General features: G+C 33.1%; 2 protein-coding genes across 2 annotated transcripts; both read right to left on the reverse strand.

Moving 5' to 3' along the window:
- Positions 1-140: 140 nt before the first annotated feature.
- On the reverse strand, positions 141-4,261 carry LOC137808084 (O-fucosyltransferase 29). Its single transcript, XM_068608997.1, has 9 exons — positions 3,639-4,261; positions 3,460-3,550; positions 2,778-2,854; positions 2,366-2,454; positions 2,074-2,263; positions 1,731-1,912; positions 1,253-1,355; positions 798-1,126; positions 141-697 (listed from the first exon to the last, which is right to left on the reverse strand). The coding sequence occupies exons 1-9, from the start codon at positions 3,840-3,842 to the stop codon at positions 370-372; spliced, it is 1,593 nt and encodes a 530-aa protein (XP_068465098.1). The 5' UTR covers positions 3,843-4,261; the 3' UTR covers positions 141-369.
- Positions 4,262-9,003: 4,742 nt separating this feature from the next.
- Positions 9,004-16,451, reverse strand: LOC137808085 (uncharacterized). The gene is made up of 12 exons (XM_068608998.1): positions 15,975-16,451; positions 15,582-15,903; positions 14,941-15,016; positions 14,674-14,781; positions 14,105-14,221; positions 12,712-13,059; positions 11,538-11,860; positions 11,121-11,220; positions 10,956-11,015; positions 10,507-10,593; positions 9,858-9,998; positions 9,004-9,551 (listed from the first exon to the last, which is right to left on the reverse strand). The coding sequence occupies exons 2-12, from the start codon at positions 15,782-15,784 to the stop codon at positions 9,222-9,224; spliced, it is 1,893 nt and encodes a 630-aa protein (XP_068465099.1). The 5' UTR covers positions 15,785-15,903; positions 15,975-16,451; the 3' UTR covers positions 9,004-9,221.
- Between the last annotated feature and the right edge of the window lie 645 nt (positions 16,452-17,096).

A 17,096-nucleotide genomic window follows, 5' to 3' on the forward strand; every position in this document is an offset into this window, starting at 1 on the left:
ACAGTAAACTTTCATTATAAGTTCTTCCAAAGGAAAATTTCCGAGAATTTTCAATGTGGAATGCCTGAGAATGACGGACTCATTAGGCAATCTAATGATATAAAGGGAGTGGGCTAGAATATGCACGAGGGAAAAACTAATTTTGTTGCAAGTCAAATTATGTATTAGACATATCTATTATTAACATCTGCAACGCATTAATGTCTTTTGCGATTTGCCCTATACACGAGTCTAAATTGAGCCAGAGGATTTTCATCATGGCTAATGACTAATTAAATTACCACTAACTTGATAGTTGCCAGATCAGACTTTAAAATGAAGGAGTTGGTGAGGAGCGTTTCTTGCCATTAACAATGTTTACTCATTTATTTATCTCGTGCTGGACCTTCTCCCATTTCCCCTTCCTACAGCACTTTCTTCGCCATCCATTGCAATATTGTTGGCTGCGAGTATAGGCGGACGGGTGCCATCTTGGCTTAGATCATCTATAAACGGTTTCTCACACACACATGTGCTTGGATATTCATGAAACTCTCCTCGTCCAGGTTTCATTTCATCTGGCTCTCCCATGAATCCTCTTTGGCATGCTTTAACCTTACTTGCAAATGTATCCCAGTCCATCTCATGCCTTGACATGAACAGTGCACTAAGCTTCTTTGCATTTGGTCTTATGATTCTTTTGTGACCCATATACCTCCTGATTCGCACAAAAGAATATGAGCAGGTTGATAGTAAATGCAACAAACATGTTCATCGTATTACTTTTTAGACATAAAGGTAGAATAAAAGGTTCTTACCTACGTCCAGCTAGGATTTTGGCCATGTTACCATTATTGTTAGTGACAAATACATTACTTTCATCACAAACGATGTAGTCAATAGCAGCTAGGCGGGAAGAGTATGGATTTAAAGGTTTCAGCTCTTCTTCAGCAAGCATCTCCTTTGTATAAATGTTGGGGAAAAGATTTTTGAGAGGTTCCATGGTCTCATCCCCACCATATATTTCTCCTGATGCAACATAGAGGTATGTGTCATTTGTAAAGCCCAGCGCTCGCAGCATTAAACCCACTTCATGCGGAGTAAGAGGACATTTCCCACGCTTTCGCTCTCCATCAGGGCTCAAATCCTGTTTTACGACAAGTAATGGTTTATCAGCAAAGAAATAACTAGTTTTAAGTGCGTTTCGGAACTTCAGCACAAGTGAGAAAAGAACAAATTGCCATCAACTTGTAATTCAGGATTGCAGTCTTACAGGCAATGTTGTCCACCTTTTCCTGATCTCACCGAGCTCATGTCTTTCTTTTTCACCCCCACCAAAATAACAACCTGAAAATGCTAGCATATCTGGCTCAAACCTGCCATGAATAATTATGAATTAGATCCTTAACCTTTCACGAAGGCAATGACCGCAGTTCAAACCTGCCGCCACATTGCTATTATTAAATTGCGTTGGAGATCTGAAAATTTCAAATTGTTCAACGCAAATCAACCAATTTCAGAAAATTGTATAGGAATTGTGAAAAGGGGGTTAAATCAACCAGATTGAAACAACTCAAAATATTAAAAAAGATTAGAGTGGAAAATGCGTGTGATGGGGAGAGCAAGAGATCAAAGGAAAGAAAATCAGTACTAAGATCTACAGAATTAAAGTGATTGCATGCCAGAGCACACAATGATGCTTTAGATGGAAATTGAATTTGAACTTTACACATCAGTTTCATTGGGCAAACCTCAAATGGACAGCTACATAACGGCTTGCCATCTTACGCATCTTCATTACAACTCTTTGACCAAGTTCTCGTATAGGTTTCGTAAATCTCAAAGCATGATAATTAACACGGCAACGTAATTTTTGCAGCTCGTCATCAAGATTATTTGCAAGTCTATAGTCAAATTTTGTCAATTGCAGAACCTGAAAAATATCCAAGAAGTCAGTTACAACCTCAGCCAAAGTAAAGGGAATGATCAAAACTTACAATTCAATATGCAAGTCATTTACAGAATCAAAACATTTTCAAGGGACATAATTAAGAAATTTCAAACACGTATCAACCATAATAAAAGTGCCATTACCCGTCTTCTCAAGAGTATTGGCAAAACTTGATCAAGATAATATTCAGGTTCTGATTTCCTTGGGACACGCATTGTATAAGGGGGTTTTTCCATTGACCGCATAATCTTATCAGGAACTCTTTTAATAATAGTAATATCTTTTGCAAGATACGTAATGAACCAATTCACATCGAAAATATTGGCAAAGTCACTGTATTCAACCAAAAATGTTGTTATTAAAAGAAAAAAATATTGACTTGATTTTGTTCAATGTATTCAGAATATTGAATGCATGTTAGAATCTGCATTTTACCTGTCATCCTTCCAAAAAGAGTGATGATCCAGCTCAGGTACAACTAGTGTAGCATTAAGAATTCTTGCAGCCACAACAGCGTCTATTATCTGGAGGCAAGAATAGCATTGTCATTTCCAGGAAGAGCTCATGAATCAATTTGGTTGAGAAAAAAAAGAAAGACAAATCATCATCATGACTACAAAGAGAATCTGAGCGAGGTATACTCTGAAAAAAACTGAAACAGAACCAATGAGCTAAAAGAAATATGTTTTTTCATGATTTAATGAATAGGAGAGAGAGACCACCAAATGGACTAATATTTTTCATTCATACAGGTACAGCTGATCACTACCAGTGACCATCAGATCTTACAGAAAATTCTTACGATGTTTCAATGAAAATATCCACATAAAACTTATGTCCTACTTACCCCAGTTCTTTGTTGGTTAAGTCCTCCACTTGTAGCAATAAGCAAGTAGCCATTGGACTTGCGCTCACGTACAGCAGCTATATTATCCAATAACCAAAATAAGATAGAAAGTGTCACGTAGAAAAATCAGATAGTTCAGCCAAATCATAAGGAATGCATTTGTCTAAAAGCAAAACAAATACACAAAACACATAAAGGAAGATGCACACTTGGCAAACTGAGTTAAAGAAAAAGGGGAAATCACCCAATGTTTTGAAACCATTCAGCTGTCACAAGTTACATGGAAGTAAAACTATACCATATACAAGAGCAGTCAAACAAGTATAATGTGCTATCCTAATCTTGCTGAAATATCAGAATGAAACATATTTCTTTCTTTTCTCCCCAGGACTCTGAAGTTTGAACTTCATGTCAAAATTGCAAGAAACTCTAATTAACCTACGGATATCATATCACACAACCCAAAGCAGCAATGAAATCAAACAACAGAAAAAGCGTAACCAATCCCCCACATAGCAAGAAGGAAAATCATAACAATCTCAAATTAAAAATTCCAAAATTGCCGTTAGGTTTCACAAACCTTCATCCATAACAAGCAGGCACCACATCAAACAAAAAGACATCAAAACAACAAGGAGACAACAGCAACATTAACACAAGAAAACAAGAACACTTCACTCACGACCAAAATGCCGTCCCCTCTCTTTGCATCCATAGTAGTATTTAGAATACTGCGATTTCCAAATATCAATTGGCGCATCATCACCTCCATCCTACAAACATTCAATTAAAACACGGTGAGTATCATCATTATCAGTAGCATCAACAAACACATTGGTACTATTTGACGTTTTTACGAACCAGTTTGGAGTAGAGAGTGCGGCGGTGGAGTCGATGAGAGCACCATTCGAGATGAGAAGCGACGTGGCCCGTCAAGAGGGAAATCAGGCCCAGCCCGAATAGCATTACCCCACAAACCATCGACCAAGACACGTGTTTGCCATTAGGGTGCAACAGAGCCAGGTTGGTCCAAAACCACCGACCCTTCCACACACCCTTTTCCATTACCGTCACCAAAAGCAACCCCGAATCCTCATCCCGAATGAAAGAAAAGCCGAGGCAACCAAAAACCCTGATTTAGGGTTTTGCAGAAATGTGACTGAAAGAGTATATGGGGGGGAAGAAGAAGGATTCTTTCTTTGTTTGGTTCCCAAAATGAGAATGTTTGTGTTGTTTAAATTTTGTGTGATTTAGTTTGGGTTGAGTTGCTTCACCTAGATTCGGTTATTATTGGAAAGATATGAGGGTAGAAATAATGTCTGAAGTGGATTTATTGGTTAAGACAGAGAAAAATTAGAAGGTGACAGAAAGATCAAAGTTGGTGAAATCAGCTTAGAAATTTGAATATTATATCTAACAAACAAAGCACAATCATAGATTCTAGGGTGTGCCTGTGTGTGCGTGCCACCATCATCTATAGATACAATTGGCATGTCAAAAATTAAGTCAATGTCAATAATTTCTACTCACTCAAAAAATGCCACATACTATATACTTCATGCTTTACATTATGGTATTACTAAAACTGTTTTATACTATAAGTTTATCAATGATTAAAAATTACAGGTGAAACTGCTAAATTTTATTATCCTTCCTTAATTGATTTCAGTGTATTAAATTTCTAATAAATATCACTGTGTTAAACAGTGGTTGCCATTTTTAATATTGACTGGCAAATTTAATTGTTCATAAATATTAAAATCTTATTTAATTTTATCTTTAATGAATAGTAATACGTTGGAATATTTAATGAGGTATTTAAAAAAATTGGAAATAAAATAATAAAACTAATAACAATAACGGTTAATAAATATAATTACTTCAAAGTAAATATTTGTGTTTATCTTATAAAAAATGATGAAAATATGGAAAAAGTGAAGGGTGTTTGTGGCATTAAAGTAAAATATAATCCCTGAAGGAGCTAGATTTATTAAGTATGTATACTGGTACTTTACAGATTTTTTTTTTAAAAAAATACTATCATTAGAGAGAGCACAGCATAATTTCAGCAGTTAATAAGAAATGAAAATAATTAAAATAAAAAAATTTAAAATAATTAAAGGAAACAATCAAAATATTTTTAAAATGTATAAATATGGAAGTTATTGCAATAAAGTAGATGTGAAAATAATAATGAAAAATGATACAACTAAAAATAAAATTGACAAAATATATAAGAAGCTATAAAATGAGACATTAAATATAAAAATATTTTTATGTAGCTCTCAATTTTGAATGTTGATTACTTAAAATATTAAGTCAACTCACTTAAAATAATGGAGATCAGAAACAGTCAATAAGATAAAGTGAATAAATAAAAAATAAATATTTTTTATAATGTACATATTTAAATAATAATGGAAAAATGTGTAGAAATGAAAGTTGTAAAATTTAAGAGAAACAACACAAACAATAAGACATCAAATTTATTAAACGAATAAATTTGAAATAAGACAGTACAAAATCATTTCAACCATGACAATAAAAAACATATTTATGAAACTTACTACAATAATTTTTCCGTTAGTAAGTGACCCAACATAAAAGAATAAACACAATAATAGCAAATGAAACAAAAGAGGTGTTTTTCTTCAGTTTTCATAATTTGAATGTTAAACATATCAAATTATTCACGACGTACATGTAAAAAGTAAAAATTGTAATAAAAAAACATACACATAAAAAAATAAAAGTAACCTAAAATATCAGAAATTACATAAAAAAAATAACAAATAAATTATAGAGAGGTGATTTTCTACCTCTCTTAATTTTAGTGTCGTTACTTAAAAACGAGTATGCAAGGTATTTTTTTTTTCAAGAACACAGATGTTAATAGAGAACAATATGCAACAAAATATTTTAAAAATATATTATATTTATTACCATTTTCTAGTGTAGAAACATATATATCATTGCAAATCACCATATCATCCTTGCAAGCAATAAAAATTCATAACAAATACAATTAGTAAAAATTAAAATTGAAATACATCGACTGAATTTAAATGTTAATTAATTATAATTAATTATCCATTATATCATAATAATATTTAAATATAATATATTGATCAAATATAATAATATAGTTAAAGATAAAAAAAATTTAGCATTTCAAAAAATGTTTAAAAACAAGTCTTCACAAAGTTTTAAAAAAAAAATCACTCAGTCAACACTTGTTCAAACAACGAATTAAACACATATTAATTGTGATTCGTCCAACCACCATTTTGCTCACCCAACCAAAGGCGTCAGCATGCCTATCGATTAAATCACTGAATTTCGCTCATCGATAGTTTTGTTTGACTAACGACTCAACATATTTGACCAGTTATGTAGAATATAATAGGTGATTTAATTGTTTTAAAGTGAGTTTTACTTCATTTTTTCATTCATAACATATAATATTTTGCTCCAAAATAGCAATAACTTTAACCAATTTTGACTCAATTGAAATATTATAATTTTTCCCAACTTTTCACTTTTTCAAATCAATCTATGTGAGGTTTTGAAATAAATATTTCCTAATTAAATGAGGTTATATTAATCTTTCGTTACAATCGTTATTTTGTTAGTGTGTATTAAAAATATAATTAATAATATTTATAGTTTATTAGCAGGCAAATGCTCCCTGTACCAAACACTTTTGAACCTGCACCCAACATAATTTCAAAAATTCCGAAAATACCCTTTATTCTGGAAATAAAAATCCGAAATTGAAAATAATGCATTCCGGAAAAATAAATCCAGAAGAGATTTTTGTGTTTTGGATATAAAAATTCTGAAAAAATATTAAAATCCCATTCCAGATAAAAAAATCCAGAACTGAAAATTATGCATTCTGAAAAAATTTATCCGGAAAAGATTATTGTGTTCTGAAAAAGGGGTCCGAAATGTAATTTTATATGTACCCTATTTTTTAAGGGTATTTTCGGTTTTTCCCCTGTGATTGGGTGCAGTTATATGGTACCGGAAGCAATTGCCTTATTAGCGGGAACATAGATACATGTCTATCTGCATTTTTATTTATATTATTTATTTATTTATTTATATACATAGTGTGTTAGCATGATACATATAAACTTAATTGCTTCACAATCTTAGAATGGGAAAATAGTCATTTTTTCATTGCAAATGACAAAAACAAATAGGTCATAAAATGGCAAACCTTAAATCAAGATATAATTATAATAAAGCAAATGCATGACATTGTCCACCAAACTTAAGTAATTGTATTCAATGCACATTGTTCTCAATTTCTCATGTCTCAATTCCTCACAAAATATGTATGTTAATAATTGATATTATAGGCACCTCAGAAACACCATGTTACATGGACTATAATTATACGAAGAACATGACTATTACGATATCCAATTGTCTAAACTTACCAAGCAAAAGTTATTTCACTGTAATTGATAAAATCCACCTAATATTTTGTTAGATGAATTATATTGATAGGAAGTAAACAGAGTCCCAAGAAATTTTTCAATTCAGTGTGGCCAACTTTGTCTAATTCTCTATTTTAAGTTATCAAAATTATATACAGTTACATGGAGACAGAGCACACATTTCATAAATTTGAATTATGAAATAATGTTTGAGGGTCATATGGCAAAGCATACTTTTACGATAATAGCTAATAAATAAATAAAAAATCTTAATTCAAGAGCAAGAGTCATGTGACCGTGCTCAAAGAGAGAGGGAGAGAGAAGCAACAATAAATTTCAAAAGTAGAAGAAACTTAGAACACACTATATTCTCCATGGCCAACGGCCTCAACACGCATCGTTTTGTCGGGCACACCTATCATGTCCTCTTGTCACACTCTCTAACGACTTTGTCATCTCCGAGACTGGTGACGGCGATGCGTTGCTAAAGTGTTTTGGCAACATCCGAACACGATAGTTACGTGAATGCGTGGCGCTTCCTACGGATGGGTGGGTTATCGCGAGTAGCAGCACGGATGGGGTGGTGAAACTGTGAGACATGGAAGGAGACGTTAATATTCATCATGGCTTGAGTTTTTGTCCCTCTCCAAGTATTGGTTGAGCATTTAGAGTCATTTTTGCGTTTGAAAGAAACATTCCTACTAAGAGAAAGAATTATGTTTCTCTTTTTTTGGCCTTCTTTTTATTCTTCAAGAACAATTTCTCTTAATAATGTTAAAATAAGAAGTTAAAGAAAATACATGGAGGTTAATGAAGAAGTGGGGAGCGGTAGTTAAAAGAAAATGTTACATGTGGTAAAGAGAAATAATGAATCTTCAAAATTTAAAATTTAAAATTGTTTGTTCAATTCAAAACCACCCCTCTATACCAAATGTTTTAGAAAAAAAATAAGAAATGATGCAATAGCCATAATACTGAAATAAAACCAAATATTGATATAAGGATAAAATAGGATAAAAATTTAGAACAGTTAAAGAGGAGAATCCTCTTTATATATAAGTATAGATGATAATTTTTTTATATAAAATAAACAAAAAAATTAATTAGTTTTGATTAAATAAATATTTAAGATGAAAAATATTTTAAAAAGGTTTTACATGTCTAAATTTATACTTAAAAAAATTAGTTATCAAATATATTAAAATTATACTTTTATTATTTATTTATTGAGATTTGAAAAAATCTAAAATATTTTACAAGATTTTAGAATAAATTTTTAAACTTTACTGAATATTGAAAAAACAAATTTACTGAATATTGAAAAAAATTTAATTATTTTGTTGAAGCTTTGGAATAAATATTTGTAACTTAAAAAATCCTCTGTCGTTATTTTGCTGAAATTTTAAAATAAATTCTTGAAAGTTAATTTTTTTTATTAATTAAATCAATTTTTGAAATTATATTAATCTCACTAAATATTTTAAAGTTTATATTAATCAATTTTTTTTTATTAAAGTTTAATTACGTCTATTTTTTGCACTTTCTTTCAAATGCATGTCATGAACAGGAAATTACACAAAACAAACATAGGTTAAAGATATAAAGGGAGAACAAAATTCATTTCATTATTAATAAACATGAGATCTATTTATTGTCTATTAAGAATAGTATAAATACATCTCTTAGACATGCCTGTGTAAAGATAAGAGAATTCTCACCTTTCCAATAACCATGATACGCCAATCATTGTAAAAGTTTGTTTAAAATAATTACTACGCTTACTGTTTAAAAGTTGTACACTTGTTATATAAGGTATTCGAGTAATTCTATCAGAATTTACAATATTCTTGTAAGAATACAGTATCTAAGGCAAGCAACTATCGCATCGTGTTACAGTGTGCACGAAATTTCAGTCACCTAAAGTAAAATTTCTCACTTTCTCAAGCCCTTTAGGCTTCACTAATCAATACAATAATCTCTACCAAACAGTTAGATGTCATACCCACCAAGGCTTGTCTATGATATCCTTGGAGAACACGTACCGAAACCTTGAACTAAAAGGTAACCATTCTATGATCTGAGATGGCTTTTTGATGGATTTAGAATCAAGGCACTTCTGCATTGAATCACGCAGCTTCTTGTCAACACTCTCCATGACCCATCCAAAGAGATCATCTATGCTTATTGATGCTTCTTTATAAAATCTTTCCAACAATTTTGGCAGAAATACTTTTCTTGACCTTTTCACAATTACATTTGCTTGGAGAAACTCCCTCTTGGCAATATTTAGTTCTTCACTTATATTTGTTGCTGAATAAACCTTTAACTGCAGCATTGTAATTTTTAACTATAATAACATTCTTAATCAATTTTTTAAAATCAGGGTAACAGAGAGCGCAGGGAGTATTATATATGAAAAGTGAAATTACTATCACAGTTCTCCATCATTAGTGTAGAAGATGATCAATTACATTCTTCATAAGCCAAAAAGTAGAAATTCAATTAGTTTAGCAGAGAAAAAAAATCATGAGGGTATCAGTCTCTTTTACCACAGGACAAGGCTCCAGAGAAAAGTTTCCCATTTATATTCAAAAATACTTCTATAGCAATATGCTTGTGAGAGAAAAATTACCACAGGATCTGATAAGGCGCCAGTACAAAGGGCAAAGCAGACAAGGGGTTCGGATTTAGTAAGACACAACTTGGAACTGAGAAGTTGTCTTTCTTCACCACTTTTCTTCCTCAGGGCAACAGACACAATGCTTTCAAGCCACTGTAATTGATAAAACAACAGACAAGAATAATTGCGTGATAATTTTGATTTTGTCCTGATTAGGCACTAAATTAGGTGTTAGAAAATTTTACTTTGAAATATAGCAAAACAATATCAGAAAACAATATAAAGGTCGAAATAAAGGCCTAAGCATATCTTCACTTGCGAAAAAGAATAAAGTTGATTACTGTCTTGCATTCTTCTCATTCCAGTGAAGAAGCAAAACCTAGACAAGTTTACAAGGGCGTGGGTGACTATTGAATCATAGCTGTGCTTACCAATTTATGATGCCACATAGATTCAAAATTAAAAACATTGATGTCTTTCTAAAATAACATAGGACTGGAGGCAGCAGATGCAAATCATACAAAGAATCTATGATTTGCCCTCTACTGGCCAGGGGTGAAGTTTAATAGTCGGACACGTTTGACAGGATTAATCCTTAAACATACCCAGACAATATCTATTAAGAGCTTTTTAAATTCAAAGATGACGTCAAAGAGAGTACCCGGCCAATCCTAGGCGTCCGGAAGCAAAATATCATTTGTTCTATGACATTTGCACATACGATATGACCGCCAATGTTGTAAGCAGCCTGCACTATACAATTGTACTCATCAATTTACAATGAGTATGATTTCTAGTAAACCAAAAGAATATGCTGTCAACAGAGAAAATTCATATACAAATGCTACTTCTGAACGCAATTAGAGAGGTTTTGTTTTCTTTCTGCTTATTTTGATTTCCCAAGTTGGTTATGAGAAATAAATAAGTTATTTGGTTGTTACTGGCCTGAGCTTCGCTAGAAGAATAATTTAGAGAAAACACAAACCTTCCAAAGCTTCATTAACATTCTTAACCGTCAGATGTTATCTGAAAAATATTCTCCCTGAACTCATAAATACAATTTTCTTCTAACTGAACAACAAATAAAATTAAATAAAAAAAGCGAGCTACCTTGTGAAACAAGGCTAGCCTCCTGAGAGAGCCCTGGGGAATTCCGTATGCTAAATATGCCTGACAACAGGAGATCAAAGTTATGCATGCTGACTTCCAGAATAAAACTTATGTATGCTTGAAATATTTTTAAACAAAATCATTGTTTCGTCATATAAATATTACGTGCATAACAAGAGCATTGTGCACATTGATCCAGAACGCAATTTGTGCATCGCTATCCATTTGACTGACTTTGACCTTTTCTAGTTGTTCAACTAGAACTCTGAATGTAAACGGGGAGGGAAAAAAACACGTCAGATCACCAATTCAATAGGAAATTTAGTGCGTGAACATAGTATTACATATAAATAAACAATTAAAGTACCTAGAGAATCGTGTTTTAAAAAATGTACACACATCCCATATTCCCAATAAAGATATGGAAGAATGTAATTGTTTATAACTTTTGCTATAATTATCTAAGAACTCCAACTCCATGAATTTCCACGCAAGGAAATAAGTTGAAGGTTCATCACTGCCTATAAATTATTTACTGCTTTTTAATATTTCAATTGAATTTGTCATACTTACAAAACCAACCTGTAATTGTTGATGGCATAAGAAGCATGAGAAGAGTGACGTTTGTGAGTAGATATCCATGAAATTTCAACTGATGATTTGCAAGACCAGTCACGATCGTCTCCAATACCATGTCGAGGCTGTATAGCATTAGTGGACGACCTTGACAATAATGGTGATCTACCATTTTCAGCATTTACAGAGGTTGCACTACGAAGCCAACAATATACAGTGGCCATGCACCTCACCATTTCCTCAGAAAGCTTGCTTGGACACTGATACAAATGGTCTTTCAAAGTACGCAAAATTGGACTTTTCTCAATCGAAGAAAACTTCTCGTGTGCCTGACAAATGATTTAAATGAGAATGTTCAGTACAAATATCACATAACTTGATTGCATGAATCCATATGAGAATTATTTTTCCTTTGGTTACAATTCGTTCGGGATTTGATTTGGCAAAATGCATTATAGCGCTTCGACTACTTGAACATTGGTTTATAATCATATAACCAAACATACCAAACTTATAAAGTGTAAAGAAAAGGCTGATTTCTTCTGGTGTTCTAAATTCCGGGGTCATTAGAATTGGAAATTGGGATCGGAACAATTCGCGAACTGGCACAGCCCACGTGTCTGATTTAATTCTCTCTTGAAAACATTTTTTTTCATAAACCAGTATGAAATGAACCAAACGACTCAGTTCTAGCAATAAATCAGAGAACCAGACAATTACATGTCCCAGCATGGTGTTGTGGGACCTTTTGAATCTGCCACATAAAATTGATACCAGTTCTAGAATTAATCAACTAGCTATGCCAGTGGAGGTGACCAAGATATCAATCCCCCTCGTCATCCAGAATTGAGCTCTACTATCTAAATTCAAGTCGTGAGAGACTAGAGCAACAACCACATCTTTAAACAATTTTCTCTTAAAAATATTGATTTTAAAATTTCGGTTGATCATTATTCAATGCCAATTAAACTGACACTGAACACGTATCGGTGCACTTTCTGAACAATGCTATCTGGTATACACCGGACATCTTTTAACATAGAATTTATATTTGAGCCAAATGCTATCCATCTACCAGGATATATATAATTGAGATAAAAGGCATATTTTTAATAGCAAAAGCAAAGAAAACAATCAAAGTGCATATAAATAACAGAAAATCAATATCGACGTATCATACCTTGGTGGAATCAGAACAAGCCTTCTTAAAATAATTGTTGCCTTTACCACGTGATAAAGGAGTGTGATTAGATCCAAAGATTCTATTCCTCAAGTCATTATTGGAAACTAGAGCTTGAAGGGGCCGTAGAGGGGATTTTTTTGATGAACAGAATGCGCTTGAAATTATACTCGGATGCTTCCTAGATCCTTGCCTAATATGAGCAGGTGAAGCAATAGCAGAACTTTGTTGAGAAGATGGCCGGCTAACACACTGTTCAAAAATACTTCTGTAGAGGGAAAGTACTTGCTGTTCGCGGCTTGTAACCTCTTCTTCAAGTAACTCAATTTCAGCAATCAAGTCTTTTGTCTAAGGAAAAGGAGGGAAAAATGAAAAAATAGTTATTTATATTCAATAAACATACACTTGTAACCATGTGTTAGATGAGCCATATCAAAAAGTATAAAATAAATTAAAAAATGACATCAAGCAGGAACCCTTCGCGTTCATGTTCACATTAAAATCAAATTATACAATCTACCTATCAAGTGAAAGTGAACAGGCCATTGATTCCATTTTAGTTAGTTATCATCTAACTATGATCCTTTCACGATAGCCAATTTCTCTCTCTTCTATTTTGTGAGTGGAAGTATTGGGGAAGAAGTTAACTCATTCAAAGGATTCCTATAAATAACCCTTCGACGAGGCTCATTTCATAAAAATCATGTTGAATCCTATCCATTGAACCTAAGTATATAAGTTGTGCATCAGATTTCTCAAAGGATATAACATACAGAAAAACTGCATATCGTGGTTTTCCAAAAGTTAGACCAGTTAAGTAGAAGATCGTGACCAAGAAAGGTTTTATCTCTACACGCAGTGGCTGACCTTTATAGCTTAAACTATACGCAAAGCACAGGACCAATAAAATCTTATACAGGTTCATAATTAAATAGATTAGAAGAGTGGCAGAGCAAATATAAAATTTCTGATAATTTGGTATAGAAGTTCTAATATCTTAAAAGCAAAATCATCCTGGAAGCTTAATGTGTTAGGTAGAGGCATAAAATTGAGTTTCATCTTTAAAGTAGTTAGCTGAGGAGGGACTTACGATACCATTTGCGGTATATAATAAGGAAAGTTATCAAAATTAAGAAAGCGGTCACTTTCAGATTTAGTATCTTTTACAGAGATCATCAGGATTGTTCATAATGCAGTTTGGATATCATCTTATCTATATGAATCCTTGACATGGTGCAAAGTAAAATAAGGACTGTCGGTTCTTACTTGGGACGGGATAAAGATTTACTAACATGATAACCAGTCACATTTAATGTTAAACAGCTAAAGGAAAGGAACCTATAGAATAAATCTTGAAAAGCCACCAGAACATAAGTCATGAATGTCAAATTACCTGGGCAGTAAAGTGCCTGTGTCCAGGAGATAGAGTGCTTGAGGCTCGACCCATCGCCCTCTCAAGCAGAATGCGCATGGACCTCTCCTGTTGTAGGCGTAGCTGTAGTTGCTCAACCTGCAAATCATTAGAATGAGGGACTCAAATCAAACTTTGCTTGTCTTCATATACCTACTTATAGTGTTCGTTTTCAGTTGTGTTTTCTTGGACTGAAGATGATTCCAAAAATCTACTTGCGTATGTAATTCCACACCAAAGGACTTTGATAGTTTTTTCCTTTGAAGACTGAAGAAATTGCTCTAAATTTATTCTAGAAATACGTTTTTTTTTTCAATAAGTTCCATGATGATATATTTTTCGCCTTTTTAAAGATGGTTCCCGAGCTCTACATCCAGCGGATTGGCTTTGACCCCTTTATTTGATTTCCCCAATTCTCAATTTGAACTTTGTTATGCGTATTGACTAGAAGAGGAAAGAAATTCAGATAACACAACCAGAGAGAATAATTGAAAATAAAGTAAAGAACCTACAGGTCCAGAGATACGGCAAAATAGGAGAGAAGAGCTTACATCTTTTTCTAAGGTTGCTCTATGATTTGAAAATGTATTATTGTTTACAGAAGAGAGATTGCCATGCGAAGGACTTCGTAACCTAGAAGCACTCACTGAAGGTGATACCTGTTCAAATCATGATAAAACCAGTGAATTATCTTCCGAGTAAAATTCAAAATCAAGTTACAAAACGACTACACTGTGCAACTGCAATGCAATAATTGTTTGTTCAGACGAATAATACAATTTGAAAGTTTAAACATCAAATTAAAATTTCAGTCTCACAAAGGATTCCTTGTGGTCTTTCTCAACTGGATGCGAGGCTCCACCTCTTTCGTTTTTCAGATTCCTTTCAGAAGCACTGAAAAAAATAAAAGTAAAAAAAAAAAATGGCGAGCACAAAATGAATCAGCTGAAGACACTAAGTCAACAAGTATAACACAATGTATCTAAAGAAACAAGGTCAACATTTTTCCATGACCTAATCTAGCTCACACCATGTTTTCCAATTCTCAGGAAAACTAAAATTTCATTAACACATTGAAAACTAAAATTCCATTAGCCAAACCAAACCAGTTATTTTAAAGGAAGAAAAAGCAACAATGCAAGGAATACCAATGAAGCAAACTGAAGCCCAAAAAACCAAAAATCTCGATCTCAGTTTTCTCATGAAAACATATTTACTTGAAAATGGAGCTCCCATTATCCAAATCACTTCTCTAAACATTGCAAAACTTTCCTCTCACACTCTTTTTTATTTTTTACACGTTGCTTTTACACTCGAAACGAAAGCAAACCGCAAATTGCCACCGACAAAAGTTCACATTAACATCCACACATTACTCAAAGCACAGAAAGAAACAAATTAGTATTTCGCAACGCCGTTATTATTTATCTCGCAACAAATAATTTAAAAAAAAAAAAACCTCTTAGATCGCCTGTGTCGAGTTTCGCCGTAGCGATAATCTCCGTGATCCTGGTGCCTGCACGCTTGTGCGTGGGTCTGTTTTTCCAACACGCGGAACTCCGTCATCGTTAATTGTGAGAATGCACATGCACAGTTGTTGGTTTGGAGAGTGGTATATGATTTTGTATGAAGAGGAGAAGTTTGAAGTGGATGCAAAATCATAAATGTCAAGTACGAATATCTAAGGCGCAGGAGTGGAAGAAAGAAAGTGTGTGGGCCTGGGTGAATTGAATGGGAAGAGAGGAAGGTTCCACAGGAAGAATAATTGAATTTAATCGAATCTGAAAGAAGAGAAGAATGTGAATGTAAATGTGAATGCGAAAGCTAAAATAGAAATGGTGAGATAGGTTACCGAATGAGTGCGGCAACGAGACAAGATAGGTGGTGTCCCCGGTATTGAATTGGAAGGGGTTTGGGTGGTTGGGCGCATTCAATGATCGTCGATTAACCTCCACAGTTACTTGAAGCACAAACTTAACACTAAGGAAGAGTGACCGAGTGAGTGTTGCTTTGACTCGGTTTCTGTTGGGTTTTGCTTTCGATTTTGAGGTTGAATCGTTCAATCAATGCTTCATACTTTATTGATTCACTGCAATGTGCGTTACTGTGTTGGCACTTACCCGCTACGATGGTTTAAAGTTTAAACTCAAAACGTGGACAGTACGACGCGAACGGGATCCTCTAAAGTCAACTTTATTTACAGTCACGGTCCTGTAAATCTGGACCATTCATTCATTGAATCAGTGGTGGTTAACAGTTAGATAATGTGATCAATAGCCACACAGGTTCTGCTGTAGAACAAATCCAGCTGGAGAGACAGCAGAGGATCTGCAGAGAGGGAGATACTCGCGGGAAATAGTTTTCTGGAGCCTTCTGTTTTCATTCTTATTTTTATAACTATAAATGCACTAAGTACCTTCTCTGTATTGCTTTATTAATGAAATGTTTATTTTAGTTTCTCGATTTAAGAAATGCAACAACACTTTTTCAACATTTAATCAAGTTCTTCCATCTAACATCCTTTCATTAGTTCAAGCATTTTAATTAAATTTTAATTATTTTATAATTTTTTTTTTTTTTATCATATCATATTTAAAATATTTTTTTATCTATATCTTATTTGATTTTGTTATCAAATGTAATATACTTTTCTAGTACGTCTAGGCCTCTTTTTAGTTTTAATCCATTATTAATAAGAGGTTCTCATGCAGCAATCTCACCCTTATTAACACAGATGTTCATAATAACATATGGTAGATTATGAGATGAATAATTTTTTTCAAAACTTTTGAAGAGTGTAATTCGTCTATGCCACTACTCGTTTCTAAAAAGAGAGTAAATATATTTAAATACTATTATGAACTCTTTTTTTATGCTATTAAGAGATTTATTGAATCCGCAAAACATTTTGTATCTAAACTTATGAAAAACTGAAGCACATCATATGATCTATAAGATCATATGATAAGATCAC

Source organism: Phaseolus vulgaris, chromosome 3, assembly GCF_000499845.2.
Source record: "Phaseolus vulgaris cultivar G19833 chromosome 3, P. vulgaris v2.0, whole genome shotgun sequence".
Taxonomy (NCBI): domain Eukaryota; kingdom Viridiplantae; phylum Streptophyta; class Magnoliopsida; order Fabales; family Fabaceae; genus Phaseolus; species Phaseolus vulgaris.